This window comes from Diabrotica undecimpunctata, chromosome 1 (genome assembly GCF_040954645.1).
Source record: "Diabrotica undecimpunctata isolate CICGRU chromosome 1, icDiaUnde3, whole genome shotgun sequence".
NCBI classification, from domain to species: domain Eukaryota; kingdom Metazoa; phylum Arthropoda; class Insecta; order Coleoptera; family Chrysomelidae; genus Diabrotica; species Diabrotica undecimpunctata.
Window position 1 is genome coordinate 81,469,401 of NC_092803.1, and position 22,865 is coordinate 81,492,265.

A 22,865-nucleotide genomic window follows, 5' to 3' on the forward strand; every position below is an offset into this window, starting at 1 on the left:
GTTTTTAGTCAGAAGTCAGGCCAGTTTATTATGAAAGTTAGTAGAAAGATACAATTAGTTAGTGAATATTGAAGTAAATTGTTCAGAATTTTCAAGAAGTCAGTCAGAAAAGTTTAGTAAGAAATATGAAAGTTAGTTGGAGTCAGTGAATCAGGTACAAATAGTCGAATTGTTTAATATAGTGAGTTAAATGAAGATTAAAAATTATGCATATAATTAATGCACATTTATAATTATACACAAATAATTATTGGAGATTATAAAAGTATATTGGAAGAAATTAAATTATATTATGGTTGGAGATTAATATAAATCAACTTATAATAATTGGATATTGGTATATTGAAAAGAAGAATAAATATAAATGCTGTTTGCTGGTTTGGTTGGTGGTGTATAGATGCTGGTGAAGAAAAATATATCTTAAATTGGTAGAAGCTGATAATTGAAAAAAGTAATTTCAAAAAAAAAACAAGGATAACTGAAGTACGAAGACATTCAGTGGTGATTAGAATCTATATACTTAGTGGAAAATAGTTCATTTAGGCATTCAGTGAAAGAAAGGTACAAACTTTTGTTAATATAATTTAGTTAGTGTCATAACAATTTCAATTTTGAAGATAGTTTGTTTAAATTTTAGATTGTCTATAGAATTTAATTAGTTTTATAAGAATATCAGTTTAAAGATAGTTTATTTTAAATTTACATTGACTAGGTTAGATATATATGTGTGTTTCATAATAGTTATAATAAAGATAATTTAAAAAAGTACTTACAAGCTAATTCTTTGAGAACCGCGATAAAAACCCTATATATTATATTATTAAAAATACTCATTGCTCATCATTCAAACAAAAAACACATCAAAACAATATATATATATATATATATATATATATATATATATATATATATATATATATATATATATATATATATATATATTTATTTGAACTGCGTCAATCGTCATGTCCTAGGCATAAACTAAATCCTCAGAAAGACAGAAGCGGCTATACCGTACGTCTTTTGCAAAAAAACTGGATTATTAAAATCTTTCAAACTACTGGTAAAAATTTCAAGTGACCAGTTTCGAACCTTTCAAAAAACTGTATCCAGTAACGTGTTAAAAAGTTGTTAGCTGTACAATACATTTTTTTTATTGAAGTTATAGTTCTATACGCGCGCTCCACGTTGGAAATTTGTATGGGAGTGAATCTGTGAAATCATTACATATGTAAGATAATAAGTAAGAGAGAGACAGAAGATATATTTTCTCTCTCTCCCTCTCTCGAATAAAAAAATGTTCCTCTTGTATATATATTTAATATTATATATATATATATATATATATATATTATATATATATTATATATATACATATAATATTATATATATGATAAAATATTTATTAATAATATTATTTATGTTGTAATGAAACGACACTATTTCGGTTACGCCAATGTCCTTATTTAACTAATCAGCACAGAGCAACTTTTCCTATCATCATTTAAATTAAACATTACTATTATTAAAGAATAAACAATAACAAATTTCCTTTGTTAAGGGAATATAATCATTTTATATCTCATTAGGAAATTACAGTCAAAATATTTTTTATTTAACTGCAACTAATTTCTTGTTTAAACTTCAATAGAAAAGTAAATAACATTTGGACGCTTACTGAACTTTGCTCATTAAAATAATAGAAAATATAAATTCTGATAGTAACGTCAATGATCCAACAAACAATATGAAATCTCAGTCAAGTAATAAAAATAGATAATTAGTAGAGAAAAGTCAGTTAACCAGTCAACGCGTTTGATCACACCTCCTCTCAAAAATCGATGTTAGTTGAAATAAAATAAATAATCGTCAAAATTCTCGGAGTGTTTAAATTAGTGTTACAAATCTCTTCCCGATCCATTACATAAAATTTTTGGTGTCAGAAGTGGGATATATAAGGTCAAAAATACTGAAAAAAGAGTATACCTAGAGTTCCCTTAGGTCCGGAAGAAGCATCACTAATTTTGAACTACCACAGCATCCAGAAATCAAAAGCAAAGCATCCCAGAACATCCAGAACTCCAGAGCATCTAGAACTCAAACCAGAGCATCCCAGAGCATCCAGAAATCAAAGCAAAGCATCCCAGAACATCCAGAACTCCAGAGCATCTAGAAATCATACCAGAGCATCCCAGAGCATCCAGAACCTCCAAAACTACATCTGCAAGAAAATGAAAACTCTCATACTGTAAGTCGAAATTATTTTTATTGAATTGTACGATTTTGGTTACCATATAATTTTCATATTTTCTTTTATTTTCTTTTTGCTTTCATTTTCTTCACTACTTATATTCATACCGTTACTATATTTTATATCTTTTATTTTCCAATTCAAATCCAAAAATGCCTAATTCAGTACAGACAACTAGTAATTATATCTCATTAGAGATGGCAGAAAAAATGTTAATAAAATACGATGGCGATCGAAACAAAGTTCACGAATTCATTGATAATTGCACTATGGCTTTGTCTTTAGTAGACCAAAGCAACAAAAATCTTTTATTTATAATAATTAAATCTAAAATATGTGGTAAAGCAAGAATGCTAATTAAAAATAGAGATTTTCAAAATTGGACTAGCTTAAAGAATCATCTTTTAGACGGATATACCGACAAAAGAACTGAAGGACAATGGCAACTCGAACTACATTCATGTAGGCAGAATCAAACTGAATCTGTTATGTCCTTTGCAAATCGAGTAGAAGACTGCTATGTTAAGCTACTCAGTACCATTAGCGAACCAGATGAACTAAAACGAACGGTACATACAGAAATTCTGCAAAATCAAGCGCTTAATGTATTCCTATTAGGCCTTAACAAGGAAATAGCACTAGTAGTAAAAGCTAGAAAACCAACTACGTTAGAAAATGCAATTAGTATTGCCTTAACAGAAGAACAGGAATTGAAATCGAAATCAGAAATTTTCAAGTACCAGAACATAGGTAATTCTAATCCCAAGTACTGTCACAATTGCAACAAGAACGGACATACTTCTCAACATTGTAGATTAAAAATCCAATCTTCTAGTTCCAGTTCCAATAGTAACAATCGATATCAAAATAAATATTCTTTCCAATCTCAGCCCAGTACCTCATATCAGAGCCAAAATTTCCAGAGACAAAGTATTCGTCATACAGACTATACTCCTAATACCAAAATTTGCAACTACTGTAAAAAATTGGGTCATTTAATTCATGAATGTCGTAAAAGACAATATAATAATCAAGCTAGGCAAAATAATAATCAACCACGAGACACTAATTCAACTGACAAACGGATCCCAAAAAACTTTTCAGTTCCTTGTCAAGAAACGGCCACAACAAGGAACACCAATATAATTCAGGCCGCATCTCTACCCTAAATTTTCAGGGTATCACAACATATTTATTTCTCGACATACCAGAACTAAAATCTAAATGCAAATTCTTATTGGACACAGGTGCCACTATTTCTTTAATTAAACTTGAAAATTTAAAAACTGACACTCCTTGTTATGAAGATGCACCCATAACACTTAAAGGAATTGATTGTAATTCTGATAGTAATATTAAAACTATCTGCTATTCTCATTTTACATTACCTTTTCTTCAAAACCAAACGTTTACTTTTCATGCAGTTCCTAATAACTTTCCTATAACCTTCGATGGCATAATTGGCAACGATTTTCTGAGAACATTTTCTAAAAATCTTAGTTACGAGGAAGATTATTTGATCTTGACTAATGATTTTAGAATACCTCTTTATCATATCTACTCATCTACCACTAACCAACCATTAGGAAGTAATTCTGATCCCAATACAGCTGACCATAATAACCTAGATAATTTAGGGACTAATCCTAAATGGCCTAACTCTCAGTTTCCTATCATTATATCCCCAAGATGCGAACAAGTTATTAAAATTAACGTACTTAACACCCCGAAAACTCGACAAGGTATTATTCCCAAATTAGAAATATTGGAAGGAGTTTACCTCTGCGAAAGTTTAGTTTCCGTAAACAATCATAATCAAGCTTTAACGTCCATTTTGAATACTACCGAAAAATCCATTAAAATCTCAGATTTGCAATTAAATCTTGAACTTTTCGAATCCAACTCTAATTCTCAGAGTATAGCAATATGCTCTCCTGAATCTTCTAACTGTAATTCCAATCGACTTAATCTGCTTACCCAAAACCTCAAAATAGAGCATCTAAATTCTGAAGAAAAAACATCTCTTATCGAAATATGTTCCGAATATAATGACATTTTCTTTTTAGAAGGTGATAAACTAACATGTACTGACGCTATCATGCATCAAATTCCTACCACTTCCAATACTCCTATTAATGTAAAAACTTATAGGTATCCCGAGATACATAAGGCTGAAGTCAACAAACAAATTAAATCAATGCTTAATCACGATATTATCGAACCTTCTACTTCCGCTTGGAATTCACCTGTATGGATTGTTCCAAAGAAAATTTCCGCCTCCGGCGAAAAAAAATGGCGACTCGTAATAGACTACAGAAAATTGAACGAAATTAGCGTAGGAGACTCATATCCTCTTCCTAATATAATTGATATTTTAGATCAGTTAGGACATTCTAAGTATTTTTCAACCCTAGATCTAGCATCAGGTTTCCATCAGATTAAAATGGGCCCTGATGATGCTCCAAAAACAGGATTTTCCGTCCCTTCGGGACATTATCAATTTAAGAGACTTCCATTTGGTCTAAAAAATTCCCCTGCTACTTTTCAAAGGCTAATGAACACGGTTCTCGCTGGTATCCAAAACTATCGTTGCTTTGTGTACCTTGACGATATAGTCATACATGCGGGAGATTTGGAGACACATAATCGACGATTACGTGAGGTTTTTAAAAGACTCTCTGAGTTTAACCTGAAACTCCAACCGGAAAAATGTGAATTCCTTCGGAAAGAAGTTATGTATTTAGGTCATTCTATAACCACAGACGGTGTTCAACCCGACCCTGGGAAAATTAGTGCCGTATTAAATTACCCTACTCCTAAGAATGTGAAAGATATCCGTTCTTTCCTTGGATTTGTTGGCTATTACCGTCGATTCATCCCGAATTTTAGCAAAGTATCTCAACCTCTAACAAATTTACTAAAAAAGGATACGATTTTTAATTGGACCAGTTCCCAACAAGATGCTTTCGAGAAATTAAAATTGGCACTAACCTCGAAGCCTATACTTCAATATCCTGATTTCGAAAAACCTTTCATCTTGACAACAGATGCAAGCAACTATGCTATAGGAGCAGTTCTTTCTCAAGGTAATCCTAAGGAGGATAAACCAATTTCTTTTGCTAGCAGAACTCTAAATAGGGCCGAATCAAACTACAGCACCACTGAAAAAGAATGTTTGGCAATAATATGGGCCGATAAACATTTTCGGACTTATCTGTACGGAAGAAAATTCAAAATTTATACTGATCATCGTCCCCTAACATGGCTTTTTAACGCTAAAGATCCAAGCTCTCGTCTTGTCCGATGGCGATTACTATTAGAGGAATACGATTATGAAATCATGTATACAACCGGTAAATCCAATAAGGTAGCCGATGCCCTTAGTCGAATTAAACCACCTGAAAAAGCTACTGACATTCATATAATAAAAAACGATCCAGAGCCTTCACAAACTTATAGTGACTTTTTAAACGCTTTTCAGACTAGTCTAATTCTTAATAACAATCTATATGAACATAGCACGTCCTTCTTAGATACAGGTACCACTAATAATCACGTAATTCTTCTATCCCGTGATTTAGAATTCACAGGAAAACCTCTGTTGGACTTACAGAAATCTTTTAATCCCAAACCAGAACTCTTAAGCTCGAACTTGCAAATAGGAGATATAAAAATAATAGAAACCAATAATCAGAAAGTTTTCTATCTAATTCATAAAGAATTTCATTGGGAAAAGGCTGACTATGAGATAACCTTTAACTTACTGATGAAATTAAAAGATATTCCAATCAATGACAACATCAAATCCTTTAATATACCAAGAAGCAGTTCAAGTTTCGACCAATTAAACTTCAAAAAGTTGAGGACAATGTTAAGATTCATTTTTAAAGAAACTTTAATCGAAATACATATACACCATGACGTCTTGATTAAACCGAATACGGATATCATACCAAAAATACTTCAGGAGTGCCATGCAAATCCTACCTCAGGTCACTCAGGATTTCACAAAACATACAGTCGGATAAAACAAACTTACAAATGGGAAAAGATGAAGGAAGATATAAAAACTTATATAAAAAATTGTGAATCATGTCAGAAAAATAAGCTAATCCGCAAAAAAAATAAAGAGCCTATGCAAATTACAACTACCTCTGAAAAACCATTCGAACGTATATCATTAGATATCGTGGGTCCTCTTCCTATGTCTATGTCAGGCAATAGATTTATTCTTACCTTATAAGATGACCTTACGAAATTCTCTCAGATTTATCCTATTCCAAATCACGAAGCCGTAACTATAGCCAATATACTTGTCCATCGATTTATTTGTAATTTCGGAATTCCAGAAGCTATACTAACCGATCAAGGACGCGATTTCACATCCCAACTCTTCCACGAGGTATCTAAGTTATTTAAAATAAAAAATCTTACCACCACAGCTTATCACCCTCAAACCAACGGAGCTTTAGAAAGATCACATGCTACTCTAGCAGATTATTTAAAACATTACGTCAATCAAGATCAAACTGATTGGAATGATTGGTTATATTTTGCAACATTTTCGTATAATTCTTCTACTCATACCTCTACAAAGTTCTCTCCATACGAATTAGTTTTCGGAACTAAACCCAATATTCCTTCGGAACTTAATAAAACCCCAGAATTCAAGTACTCATATGATGATTACCTAGACGACTTAAGAATAAAATTACAAAGAAGTAACCAAATCGCTCGAGAAAATTTAATTAAATCAAAGGAAGTTAACAAATCCTACTATGATAAGAAATGTAAAAATGTAACCTTTCAAATAAATGACATGGTTTATTTAGAAAACAACCGGTCATACACAAACCGTTCAAAAAAATTATCACAACGATATACGGGACCTTATAAAATAATCGAAATAAATTCTCCAGTAAATTCTACACTGCTCATAAAAAACAAGAGAGTAAAAGTACACAATGACAGAATAAAAATTGCACATTCAAATTGATCCAATTAAATTATCTTTATTTTAGGATTGCATACTTAATTTATGCAAGCCATGGAAACAATCAATTAATAGATATCAAAGAAATAGAACCATCACCTGGAATATACTATGACCACGTAGCTCATGTAAACTTTTATGAATCATCTTGGAAATTGGTAACTTATTTAAATTTAGATTCCTTTAAGAATAAGCTAAAATTAATTGATAGTAATTTAAGAAAAACTAAAGAAATATGTATGCATAACTCCCTTAATTCACTTTCTTTATGTAACACATCGCTCTTAGTTATTGAACAACTTGCACCTGTTATTTATGAAAAGGACAAAGTTCTTCAAGACTTAGCCCATACCACGCGAGTCAAAAGAGACATCATCGATGGCATTGGAACTGTTTTTAAAACCTTATTCGGTACCCTAGATCATAATGATGCCGAATATTACGATGCTGCTATTAACAAAGTAGAGTCAAACGACAAACACTTGATTACTCTCCTCAAAGATCAAATTCAAATCGTACAGACCACGATTTCTAACTTTAATTCTTCTATTACGAATGTTGAACGTAATAATAACATATTTGACAAAAACTTCAGAACAATCCAGAAGCTAACGCAAGATAACTCCAAAAATATCTTTCAATTAAACCTAAAACAAGTGATTGACGAACACTTATCCCTAATCACTCTCCTAATTAGCGAAGTCAATAACGAATATAGCAACATTATTAACGCTATTCTTTTCTCTAAGACAAACCAACTTCATCCTATTATCTTAAGTCCTCAGCAATATTTATTAGAATTAACCAAGACTTTACCTCAAATACCTCCTTCTACAGCTTACCCTTTACCGCTGGAAAAGCAGAATATCTTAGAACTCTTAAGCTTAGTCGATGTTCAACATTACTTTTCCGATACGAAGGTAATTTTTATTGTAAAAATGCCTCTCGTGAGTCAAATACCTTTCCAACTTTTTAAACTCATTCCACTTCCTACAGTTAATAATGCACTACAACATGTATTCATTCTACCTCGATTTAATTATCTCGCAATATCAGAATCAAAATCAACATACTCTAATCTAGACAATCTTGATGCTTGTAAAAAGCTCTCCACTGAAGATCTCATATGCATTCATCATTACCCGATATATTCTACTTATTCAAGAGCCTCTTGTGAAACAGATATGTTGTTTTCACCAACAAAAATTCCCTATTCATGCGACATCCGAATATCTCAATTCTACACTGACACTTGGTATCCTCTCTTAAAAAGAAATACTTGGTTATTTATTTTACCCAAACCAATCTCAGTAACCGTTCAGTGCAAAAATAACAGACCGGAAGATCACATGATATCTCGTACTGGCATACTAACTCTTAATGCAGACTGTAAAGTCTACACAAGCTCCACAATACTATCTTCTTATAAGTCAACGTCCTTTCAAAGCGTCACAAAATCAGTTTTACCAACTATAAATATACTACAAGACGACTGTTGTAACAGTAGTATAAAGTTCAACTTAACCACTCTATATGTAAGTCCCAGCCACATATTTACCTTAGATAGAGAAAACCTTAGCATAGCAAGCCATAAATTAGAGGTTTTAAAAAACACAATTAACGAAGTAGAACAAGAAGCAAATAGTCCTATACAAATCCTTCATAATTCATACTTTTTATACTTCTTATTAACTTTAATAAAAATTTTCGGTATATACTTATTATACAGACTATACAGATATTGCAAGAAGCATCACAAACATAGTCATGATACCGGATGCATATCAAATTGCATAACTTTTAACTATTGTAAAGAAATTAAGAATTCTAGACAAGAATCTTTACCTTTATCTTTTGAATTAGCTTCAAACCCAAGCACTAGCAATAATGGTACTATAACAATCTCACCTAAGTTACGAAGAAGCGATAGAATCGCCTCGCTAAAAACTAACACGGATTGACAATTTTTCGCCATATCTAATAGAAAAAAAAACCCTATATATATATATATATATATATATATATATATATATATATATATATATATATATATATATATATATATATATATTCACAAATGTAAATATGTTAAAACCTAATAATATAGTATACACACTTATATATGTATTTATCGTATTATCGTCTTCACAATTATAAAATTGTATTATTTTGTATTTTGTATTTTCGATACTTGAAAAATTTTAAGAAAATTTTTGTTAAGGGGGAAGGTGTAATGAAACGACACTATTTCGGTTACGCCAATGTCCTTATTTAACTAATCAGCACAGAGCAACTTTTCCTATCATCATTTAAATTAAACATTACTATTATTAAAGAATAAACAATAACAAATTTCCTTTGTTAAGGGAATATAATCATTTTATATCTCATTAGGAAATTACAGTCAAAATATTTTTTATTTAACTGCAACTAATTTCTTGTTTAAACTTCAATAGAAAAGTAAATAACATTTGGACGCTTACTGAACTTTGCTCATTAAAATAATAGAAAATATAAATTCTGATAGTAACGTCAATGATCCAACAAACAATATGAAATCTCAGTCAAGTAATAAAAATAGATAATTAGTAGAGAAAAGTCAGTTAACCAGTCAACGCGTTTGATCACACCTCCTCTCAAAAATCGATGTTAGTTGAAATAAAATAAATAATCGTCAAAATTCTCGGAGTGTTTAAATTAGTGTTACAAATCTCTTCCCGATCCATTACAATGTGATATGTTTTGTATTATTTATTAAATGTTCATAATTATATTAGTCTTTTGTATTTCAAAATAATAATCTCAATAAATCACTGTATGACCCAGAACTGTCAATTTTGAAATACCTTTTTGTCATGTCCTCGGTAGTATAGTAGTCAGTATCCCAGCCTGTCACGCGGGAGACCGGGGTTCGATTCCTAGTCGGGAGGACTTTTTTATTAATATTACATGGTAAATTAAATACATATGCGTAAGTAGAAAAGTTATGTATATTATTGTCATTTTTAAATGCTTATAAATATTGCATTTTAATTTGTATTGTATTATTATATTGAATTATGTTGCAGTGTAATTGTATTGTATTTTTATATTAATAACAAAATAAACAATGAATTTTACTGCCGAGTATGTGTAAAAAAATTTTTGCATTCAACTCCTTTCATACATATATGAAAATAAAAATATACATTTTCATCAAAATATTGATTCAATCCTTCATTTACTATACTTCTATTACAGGTCAAATGTTGTTTATTAATTGTTAGTAAGTTGTTATTAATTCTGTTTCTCTTTCTGTTATGTCTTACCTATAGCATTACATATTTATTGATTGTGCAGATTGACTCCCAAATAAATTTGTAACGGCGAATGCGTGTATAGAAGTGTAACTTCTACCGGCAGTCCCACTGGACTGCCACACCCGTTTTTTTTTATTTTTTTATATCATCTATTTGCCCCTAATTTCCTTTAATTGGAAATACTATCATTGTAGATTCCTATGGTGTCAAAAGTTCTATAATAAAAAAAATAAATCTGTGAGAGTGTTGACTTTATATGAACTAGCTAAATTTTCTTAAATCACTTGCATTAAAACTCACTGATAACAGAAAATTTTGAAAATAAAAATATTAGAGTAGTAATCGTCAAACAATAACAATACTTGCTAGCTTATGAATTTGAAAGTGAATATAAAATCACAGTATCCTAATAATTGAGGCGGCGAAAGAAAAAGTGGTATAAGTCGTCTGAGCATCATTTTGAGATACAAAAGGTTTTATTAGAAATAGTGAACATATATAAACATGTTTGTGGTATTTTTTTATTTATTATGAACATATGTAACTCTACCAGCATTTTTGTACAAATAAAACTATGTTAACTGTAGTTTTTAAGGGGTGAAATGACTTACACCACTTTTCTTTTAAGAGTTTAAAGAAAATGTACAGAAAGCAAAACATGTTTATTGTTTTTAAATTAGAAAATCAAAAATAAATTCACTAGATTATTGGTCATTATTTTCTTCCACATCAGAAATTGGTCCAGCTTCTTCATTGACTTCATCAGATGATATAAGATTTCTAAAATTAGAATGGTGAACTAGGGGAATGTATGGTAGTAAATCACATATATCCCGTTTTTTGGCTGGCATGACTGGTCGAGGTGCTGTGTACAGGTAATTCAGTTAAAGATTTTTCAACAATGTTGTTCTTTTCTTCTGCTTGCTTCGAAGGATATTAATTTCTAGTAAAAAAAGTAAAAAAGTAAAATTCTTCATTAAGTGTTTCTTTACAATTGAAGATGGCTCATCTTTTTTGACTCTAATCCACTGCATTTTTAACCATGACACTGATTGGTTATTCGTATTGGTTTTTCTTTTTGTAATTGATTTAGTGAGTTATGTCAGATCTTTAAAGTCTTCTCTAAGCTTTTGTGAAAATGAAAGCTTTTTTCTTTCTACACCGAAATATGACTGAAAACCAATCTTCAGGCACATAAATCTGTTTACCTTTAGAGTGAGTGAGTTTCAATTGAACCAAAGTCTGAGTCATTTGGTAAGTAGAGTGTCCGCTTACCATAAACTTTTTATCAACTATTTCGATACTATTATTTTCACTTTGAACTAACTGTAAAAAGGCCAAGGCAAAATTTCAGTTTCTATTTTGGCCAGTGCAGCTGTCACTGTACAATACAACATGTTTTGAATTTGCTGCACGTAATTCTATGTAGTCTATGACACAGACACTGATTTCCTGAGATCCTCTCGAAGCAGTTATTTCATCCCATCCATACATGTAGCCTAAGCCAGATGATAGCTTATGGCTGCCCAAGTTGTAAATGTACATATTACGGTTATAGTATGCGCTAGATTTGGTTAGTTTTGGAAAAGCTAGGGTTTTCTCTAGGAAAAAAGTGACTGCATTGTAAGAATCGCCAGTCTGGGCCTTTTCTGTATCACTTTTTATAGAAGTACGTGCAAGCTTGGCCTTTTTAAGTAAAAATTCGTGCTCTACTTCAATCCGACTTATTTCATTATTATTTGTTATTATTACCAGGTCGTGACTGATCCACAACCTGAGTTGCGAAGCACTTTTTTTTTTCTTTTTTATTTTCATGCCTTTGTCGTTTTCGTGCCCTCTTGGGTTGTTGAACTTCTAGTTCTTCTCTATTACTTTTCCTTTTATGGTCTTGGAGAGAGACTTCCTTGTTTGATTCACAGTCTGAAACAAACCAACTTTTTAAAATAACACTCGAAAATGTTGTTCTATTTATAGGAGTTTATTTATTGTAAGTGTAAAGAATTTTACATTTTAAGGTTAGTTTTAATTTTATACAAACAAATATAATATACAAGTTTAACTTACCAGTACTTTCTTGTTGAGAATCAGATGGTATCCACTCATCTCCTGAGTAAGCGAAAATACTAGGCTCATCACTCAACATTACTTAAACGGTTGTCATCTATTGTATTAAAAAATCACAACCGCAAAATACTAAATAACTGCCTTAGGAATGAAGGAATAGTGGTGTAAGTCTGACTTGCACCACTATTACCCCTACTGCTACAGAGATTTTGTTTGACTGTCAAGATTGTGCTGCTATCTGTGGGCAAATAGTAGAGCTTTAACTTATACCAGTGTTGCTTGAGATAGATTTAAATATGGAGATTTTGAATATGCACTTATCTATTGTATAAAAAAAGTGACTTACACCACTTTTCTTTCACCGCCTCAATTGATACAACAATTTCCCTCTAATGGTATATGATCATAACGTTATTATGGTCTTAGTCTATACTGGAGGTTTTAATATTTATGACTGAATATTTTATGATTGTAAGTTTTAATGATAACTTAGTTTTAATATCATAAATAAAAGTAATATAATAGTAATCGTCAAACTAGCGCAATTCTTTTTACCTTTTAAATTTGAATGTGGATACGAAGTGCACATAATTTCAGTGTTTTTAAATAAGATTGACATTGATCAGTACAAAACTTACTTCAAAGTAGTAAAGTCGTAGTCATTATTTGTTATTAGATTCTTAATGTATGCTAAAGGTTTTCATAATATTGTTGTGAAGCTATTTTCTTGGAGCATTTTAATACAAATTACTATTTTTACTAGGAATAATTCACAATTTTGCTTTAAAATAAGTTTATTTAACTTTTCGATTTCCACTTCGGAAATCGTTATCAAAGTACAAAATGTAATAAAGGTTTTTATATTACCATTTTATGATTGTAATTTTTTAACGATGTTCTCTGTAATTGTAGTTTAATCTTTTATTGCAAACTACTATACAGTGTAGTTTTTAATAAATGGTCTAACACAGAAAGTTGTCACTGATATTATAGATACTTAAAAATGAAATAATAAATGATCTCAAAATAGTAAATACTAGCGGACCAACTCGACATCGAGTTTTTTAAATGAAATTTTCATTTTGCGAGAAAAATTACAAACATCAATCAATATCAACAGTAGAGATCAATACAAACAATATAAGCAAGAAGGTACATAATATTCATCAATAATAATGCAAGTAAAAAAAAAAGTGATTATGGAATAATATATATTGTGGGGTCTAAAACTTAAAGTAAATTTTAACTTTCGGTCATCTCAAAACTGGAAGTGAATTTTTGTACCAAAAGTAAAAAATATTTTAATTGGTTTTTGAGTAAAGTGGTGGACAAGAAAAGGGCTTAGCGTTTTAATATATAAGATTTTTATGGTATTTTACTATGAATTTATATAACGATATAATTTGCCTACCACATTGAGTATCACTTATAGGGGATTGAAAGTGGGGACAGCAATAACTGGGCTGGAAATAGGGTAAGCAAACAAACCGAAACCTTTGTAAACGGTCACTCTTGATTTTTTTGAGAGCTGGGTCGTAAGTAAATGAATAAAACAGGGATTGGGAGGGGTAACTACAAAGAAAGAAATTAAGAAATACTTACATACATTTCCCGGGAAATACACACAAGAAGGTTCCTAAACTATTTGAAAAGGACACCGTTTAAAAGAATCCTCTTGCTGGATAGAGAGAAAGGCTTTTCTTTCCTAAAGGATATTAAAAGGTAAAAATCTTTTTAAAGGAAATAAATCTAGAACTCCTGGTTTAGAGAGAAACATTAAATATTTATTATTATTTCACATCAACAGTTATTACAAATAATATTAACAAAATTTATCAACAAACCTTACAGTGGCGCTATTTGTATCGATTTACAACAAGCTCCAGACGTTGGGGACACTTATAGGAATTGAAATTATTATTAAAAATGAAAACTATCCAAATTTTTCAACGGAGCTTACATAGGGTTTACATTTAAACAAAAACAGATATTAAAATTATGGATATGTACCATATAACAGCTACCCAGCTAGAAAAACGCTCCTTGATAGACCTATTGTTCAAAGAAGAAGAGGAAGACCCAGAACAAGATTCCTAGGTAACATAGACCAAGATATAAGAAATATGGAAATACGTGCTTGGCGGAGGAAGGCGATGGATAGGGACGACTGGAGAAAAATTCTTGGGGAGGCTAGGACCCACACAGGGTTGTAAAGCCAAAATGATGATGATGATGACCATATAACAGAAGAGGATAATACAGATTGTCATATATCGAAATGAAATATTAAACTTGTTTTGAAATATTAATTAATTATTGTTAAGTTTATTTAAAAGAAGACTAATATGACAATTAGCTAATCCATAAAACTTTTAATTATAATTGTAATTAACATAATTTTATTTTTTATTTATTTATAATTTTTGTTAGTTTGTTATGAAAGCAAAATTTTTTTATTAATAAAAACTGTCTGGCTTGTATTTCATTTAAAAAGTTTTTGGGGTTGGAATTGGATCAAAAACACTCTCTCACACAAACTGTAAATGGTCTGGGACGACCATGGAGCACAGAAAAATGGATAAGTCTTGGGGAGGCAGGACACTGATTCGAGCTTCGGATTGTCCTGGATGACAACAATGTGCACTTTTCAAAAGTCGGCCTCTCAAACGCTCCTGCTTAAAACCATGTGGACCTTGTCAAATTGTTGTACTACAACTTTGGACAGAGAATGTGGTAACCCAAATGAGAATGTAATACCAGAGATAATAAGAGATGAGGTTGTCGAGGCTTTAAATAAGATGAAGAATAGTAAGGTAGTAGGACCTGATGAAATACCTGTGGAGAAAAAGGGGTCGATGTGTTGTAGCAAACGATGAGCAGAAGATATATAGAAGAAAGAAAGCTTATTTCATGAAGGAAGAGCGTGATGGTATAGAGATAACTGGGATATTTAGGACTGTAAAAACTATAAAAGGATAAAATTATTGTATATGTGGTGAAGAACTATAGAGCTAAGATTAAAAAGAGAAACATCGATAGAAAAAGAGGAAGGAAGACAAAGGATGCCTGATTTGTGTTGGAACAGTTGATAGAGCAATAAGGGAAGAAATTTAAAAAAACACTTGGTGTTATTACATCTGTCAATGATGAATTTTTCGGTTTGTGGTAACATAATTAATAAATGGTTTTTGGCCTTTTGTAATAGAGAAAGTATACTTGTGTTGTTCCTTGTGTTAAAAATAGGTGTTATTAATACGTAGTTTCTTGACTGCACATATTTGTAGCACTCAGCATAGTTCCAATATTTACCGTTTCTTTAATAAAACGGTGCACAATTCATTGGTCAGTTTCGAAAACTGGACTGGTCATAAAAACGAATATGAACTAAAAATAGACACAAAGAAAACTAAATCTATGTTGATATCAAAACTCAAAATAATTATACAAATATGACAATTAACGCTACGATCCTTGAACGTAAAGAAACTACAATGAGCTTGTCAGAATATTCAGTCACACATACAATTATTCTAAGAAAATTAAAAAGAAAGAGGAAAAAACTTTAATAAATTAGGAAAAGTATAATAGACTTGGGACTGGGTTGAATCATTAGGCTTGCAATATTTTCTTGATACTACTCTACTGGGCAATAGAACAATATAAATATGTTATAATTTATATGAAAACGTAACTATAATAGTATAAATAGACGAAAATACAAATCCCATCCCCATTAAGAGAGAAGTTCGACAAGGCGACGGAATATCGCCAAAGCTTTTTAATTTTGCCCTAGAAGATCTTCCTAATGGCAATAAGTTAAATCATCTCAGATTCACTGAAGACATCTTGATTATAGCGTTCACGTTCGAGGAAATACAAATTATGATAGAGGAACTCTCAGGCAGCTTCCAATACGTGGGCCTAAAAATGAATATGACAAAGACAAAAACAATGATAAATACAGACGATCTTAGATGTATAACTATAAATAGCGATGAGATAGATCAAGTCCATGAATATATCTACATAGGCCAAATTCTGAAACTTGATAAAGATAACCAATGTGCGGAAATTACTAGAAGAGCAGGACTGTCATTTGCATGATTTGGAAAACTCAGTTAAATACTTAAGAACCGCAAAATGCTTACAATAAGCAAAGTGTTTAATCAGTGCATCTTTCCTATGGTAACATTTGTATCTCAAACCTAAACACTAACGAAGGCAAATATAAACTAACCACAACTAGGCAATGAAAAAAGCAATGTTAGATATACGACTTTCAGATAAAAGAGGAATGATTGGGTACGATTATAAACAAGGGTCAAAGATATAACAACAAAAATTTCAAAAAACAAATAAAGCTTCGCAGGCCACACTGCTGGACAAAAAGACTAACGTTGGAACGCCACAATACAATATTAAAGACCTTGCAAAGGTAGATGACCAAGAGGAAGACCACAGATGAGATGGCTGGATGACATAACAAAACTATCCGCACAAATTGGAAGTGTATTGCTCAGGATAAGGGGGTCGATGTAAGGAGTTCGGAGAGACCTATATCCAAAAATGGACGACAGAAGGCTAAAAAGAAGAAAAAAAGACTCTACTTCATCATTAAATCAAGAAAACTGCTATACCTGGGACACATTAGGCGGGAGTAAATGCATTGCATGCCTAAATGACTTAGAGAAGTAGAAATTCAGAAAAAACCTTAAACTTAAGGGCCATGCATTTGACAAAATGAAGCGAGATGGAATACATAGATAATATATTATAGCCAAACAAATACAAAAAAAAGAAAGTCTGTATTAAGACGAATGGAGAAAATATTGTATGAATCAAATATACTTGCATATCTTTAATTCTCATACAGGCATAAAATTCCATAACAGGAGAGTGCACAAGAAGTGAGAAGACACTTCTTAAGCGTTAAATTAAAAATCTAAGGAATAAAAAGACACTTTATGGCGTTTCTCCTGATCATGGATTTATCAAGTTATCCCCGGTGAGTATAATGGATAATGTTTTATATCATAGTTACATTTGTATAAGATATCTATTTATATCATAGTTACATTTGTATAAAATATAACCTGGAAAGCTTTAAACAAGATTCGACAAAGTTCTTATATAAAATTAGAATAGCTCAGAAAATAAAAAATATAGAAACAAAGGACTTAGACCCTGAAAGTCTGTATGAGGTAATTAAAAAATATATTCATGAAGCCGCAAATGAAGCACTGGGAAAAGTTGAAAATCGGAAAAAAGGAAAACCTGAATGGTTGTCAACGGAACTAGAAGAGAAAGTTATCAAGAAAAAATAAGCATATGGCTTCAATCCAAAGATCCTCAAGACAGAGAAATATACGCTAAATGGAATAAAGAAGTTAAAAAAGACGTGGATAAGGCGAAAAATATAAACTGAGAGGCTAAGTGTGATGAACTGGATAGATTTATGGGTGAAACAAAAGTGGCACAACCTTGGAAAACATTAAAGCAGTTTAGGAAAAATGAATACAACATTTCTCTCATAAACTTAAATGAATGGGAAGAATATTATACGAAACTACTGAAAGAGGATAGAGTAGCGTACAGATGGGAAAAGATAAGGAAATTAATAGACAACTGAGACGAAAGACAGGAAATCCCTATAATAACATTATCTGAATTGACGGAAACCTTAAAAGAGGTTAAAAACGGAAAAGCCGCAGGGCCTGGAGACATTCCCATAGAGCTGGTTTAATATGGACCGACTGGTCTTTGGAAAATTCCTAAAGATTGGAATAAATCTTATATAAGCTCCATATATAAGAGAGGGAATAAAAGAGACTATTCCAATTATAGAGGTATTAGTGTGACGAGCTCTGTGAGCCGGTTGTACGGCAGAATATTAAAGAAGATTGTTGAAAGACAGATACAAGATATTGAAGAACAAAGCAGCTTTCGTACCGGGAGATCCTGCCTTGATAATATATTTATCCTACGACAAATAATTGAAAAGCGTGTCGAAAGAAGTAGAGAGACCCATTTGGTATTTATAGACCTTGAGACAGCATATGATAGTGTCCCGTTAAAGAAAATGTTTGAGGTCCTCGAAAGGTCCGGATTGGATTCGACGTATATCCGAGCGATATATAAATTGTACGAAAATGCAGTTAGTTGTATAAAAATTGGAACCAGAACCTCAAATGAATTTAAAGTCACTAAAGGCCTAAAGCAAGGATGCTGTTTGTCACCGACACTCTTTAAAATATACGTTCAAGAAGCATTCAGGAATTGGAGAAATAAATGTAGATTTATGGGCATCGAAGTGGGACAAGAAACTCTGTATACATTGTTGTTTTAAATAAGATATAAATTATATGAATCGAAAATTATTTGAGGAATATGCCAAATGGGGGCTTACTGTAAACATAAGCAAAACAGAATATTTAAAAATTGAGAAAAGACCACGTTGCTCAAATCAGCAGCTTCATTGGGGGTGAGTAAGGATAAAAATGATAGAAAAGTACAGATTAACTACAGACAGATAAACGATGAATAATAATTAGATAACAAAATATGATAGTTTGACAAAAGAAAAGTTGGAGATACAGAATAGAGGTAAAGTACAAAACAAAATAAGCGACAATGAATTTTAACCTAAAACTCATGAAGAAACTGAAGTTTAAACAAATTAAATATTTTTCACAGACATTAAAGATAATAAAAAAAAATACGCCACGAAACATACCAAAGAATTATTAACAAAAATCATAACAATTGACATATTTACCCATAAGCTGAAAAAAAGGTTAAATTTTAAATAACATGCTTTAAAAGAGGTAAGTATATCGTCTCTACAAAAATAAAATAAAAACTTCGAAAAATTGTTTATTAATAATCAAAAAAATTATATACAAATACATGACATAGTAAAATTTGCGAACATTTATTTACTAAATACTAAAAAATAACAATAAACATTGTTGTCAATAATCTTATCATTGAAAGCGCCTCAAAAATTAATCAATGAAAATAAATAAAATATGAGCTATAATCTCGTAAAAAAAACGTAAAGTTTTTTGTTTCTGCCTAAAATATGGTACATAAAAGAATGACACAACATTCTTCTTAACGCTGAAAAATACATTATTTTAATAATGAAACTAAATATAAATTAATCAAAAACACTTTAACATAAATGATCAAAATAAAATAAAATATTTACACAATCACTTTAACAGGTCGATGACATTCAAAAAGAACATATGATACTTCGAAAGCAGGTGCATTTGGGATGACCTTTTTCTTATCGCCCAACTAGCTAACCAAGCAATTGATTTTTGAAGAGGGAAAGTGTACTTTTGCTCAAAATATTTATTCCTTTTAGATCATAACAACGCTTCAATCAAATTAGGCTAAAACCAATAAATTTTTGAGAGTGATTATGTAAAGTCGCTCTAAAGTGGACTAAATTAAGAGAGAAACGTACATTAGAAATTAAATACTCTCACCCTCAACATAATTTATTACGAAAAGGAAGTTTTACACACTTAACGTATCCGAAGCGATAAAAATCATAATTTCGAGACAGAGTCAACTGAAAATACAGTCTCGTCAAAAGTGTTAAATTTATGAAATTCAAGAGAAATTAACATGCCGCAACACTTGATCGGGTTATACGGTATTTGCCTATTGTGCAGAAGACGTATAATAACGTTTTAGAAAGTAAATAAAGTATGATGATAACTGAAAAAAAAATACATTTTTACCAACCTATGGAACAGGCAGGTTTTAACAAAAAAGATTGATACCAACGACCACCTCCATTGCATTAATTGGATTATAGAAAAAGCTATCGAATACAACAGACCATTGGTTCTAGCTATCGTAGACTTTCACAGAGCATTCGACAGGATAGAAATTAACAGCGTATAAAAGTAAAAAGGGGAATCAGGTAAGGAGACACGTTATCTCCTAAACTATTTACGGCAGTTCTGGAACATTATTTAAAAAAATTGGGGTGGGAAGCCAAAGGAATCAGTGTCGACCGCGAAATGCTTTTCCAGCTACGATTGGTGGACAACATTGTTCTGAGATCAGATATCTTACAAGAGATTAGAACTATACTTACTAAGTTACATGCCGCCTGAAACAAAGTTGGTTTGAATGTAAATTTTAAAAAGACGCAATACATGATAAATCTGATACCAAGAGAAAATCCAAAAGTCGGCTGCAACGAAATTGGATTAGTTCATAAAAATTTAATCACTTAGCTCATGAAATACAAATTGCTAAGGACAACCAAACTGCTGAACTGCAAAGAAGAATCACTTTAGCATGGGTCGCATATGAAGCTCTAGTAGACATCTTCAAGAACAACATGCCAAATTATTTGAAAAAGAAGACGTTCAACCAATGTGTGCTTCCAGTCATGACTTACGGCTTCAAAACACTTTCCTTCACCCAGGCTACAGCAACCAAACTCAGAGTAGCCCAAAGACAAATGAACCGCTCGCTACTTGGACTGACTCTCAGAGACAGAAATAAAAACGAAGAAATAAGAAGAAGGACAGGCGTTACAGATGTCAGAGTGCGTATAGCATGGCTGAAGTGGAACTGGGCGGGCTATGTGGCCAGAATGAATTATGGGCGGTGGAACCAGATGACGTCAAAAGAATCACTGAGAATTGGCTGCAGAAAGCTCAAGACTAACAGAACTGGAAGAAATTAGGGGGTTTATGTACAACTTTGGACGCGGAAGACTGGATGATGATAATGGTATGTTGGACTCAATTATCCAGCTATACGTCTAAGTATAAATATGATATGCGTATAGGACAGCCTAATCTGAATCCTTCTTTTTTGTCTTCTCAGCTAGTAATATTATTGATTTTATTTATTATAATCTGTGATGTAACTTTTAATGCTCAGTAATTATAAACTTCTGTAAAACGGAGTTATTTTTTTATCTGCTTTTATAAAAATATAAATGGTTGTGCATTGGATTCCGGTGACTGAACGTGTGAAGGTCGTTCTGTATGTCGAGAATCGTTATTTAAGTTTTTAAAGTGAATATTTGGATTGTAAATTTACTAAAGTTTGGACATATAAACATAAAGGTGTAGTGTATTGGAAACTGCTGTTATCTCTTGCCTACGAGTAAGCGTAAATGTAATATTTAATATCTGACTATAATTGTTGCATTGAACTGTTTATTTTGTTTATCTTTGAAATTTTGTGCTCATTAGTGAAACACTAATATATTTCAAATCGCCTTTCGCTTTACGCCAATTTTATAGGTAACCAGTAATACGAAATGGTGTGTTGTTGTTATCTAGATACTTTCCAATAATTACAACCACTATGGATAATCCTAAACCTGTTGCTTTTGACTACAAGGGCAACCAAATTGAACAAACTACTTCAAACGTAACTAAATCAATATTGTTAACGAATGACGGAGAAAATAATACACGTACAACTTCATACGTTGCTGCAGCCAAAACAAGACCTAAACCTATTTTTCCAAAAAAAAGAACAAACAATTATCATACATTCTTATCCCAATCTTGTGTTATTGGACTACATTAAAGCAGTTGGAAACATCGTTAATCCCAAAAATGTTTTGAATCGAAAATATCAAACAACCGAGTGTGTATCTACTTATCAAGAACCCAACTTGTAGGCCAACTTATATTAGAGCATTCCACTGTAACTGTAAATTCCGTTGAGCTGAGTATAAGAAGACTAATTTCTCGAGCTAAGAGAATATTAATATCAAATGTCTGTCCATCCATACCTAACGAGGTCATAGAACAGGCACTCAAAGATTTCGGACTTCAAATGGTGTCGCCTATATCATTATTCAAGGCAGGTATCCCAGGAGATGATTACTCGCATATTATGAGTTTCAGACGTCAAGTCTACGTTATTCCAGCTACTGAGAACTACGAGCTTCAAACGTCACTTTTAATACAGCATGAGAATATCGCATATAGAATATTCTTGTCTACAGATCGTATGGAGTGTTTCCTTTGTAAACAGCCTGGACATACAGCAAACAAATGTCCTAACACAAATACACAAACAACCTCATTGCCGCAATCAAATAATTTATCATCAACATTGTCAACACCTACAATAGTTGATACAAATTCTGAGAATCTTCAAGCAACTACATTATTACCAGCACCAGGTGTCAAACGACTGCATTCATCAACTAATGACACAAATTCTCTTGAAGACCAGACATCCGACGTTGATGTAATGCCCC

At 31.7% G+C, this 22,865-nt stretch overlaps 1 protein-coding gene across 1 annotated transcript in view; it reads left to right on the forward strand.

Moving 5' to 3' along the window:
* Positions 1-9,205, forward strand: part of LOC140432681 (uncharacterized) — a 52,551-nt gene extending 43,346 nt beyond the window's left edge. Inside the window, exons 3-4 of the mRNA XM_072520741.1 lie at positions 2,002-2,248; positions 7,273-9,205. Coding sequence (XP_072376842.1) covers positions 2,002-2,248; positions 7,273-9,205 — 2,180 coding nt within the window. The remainder of the gene's footprint in view (positions 1-2,001; positions 2,249-7,272) is intronic.
* Positions 9,206-22,865: the final 13,660 nt, after the last annotated feature.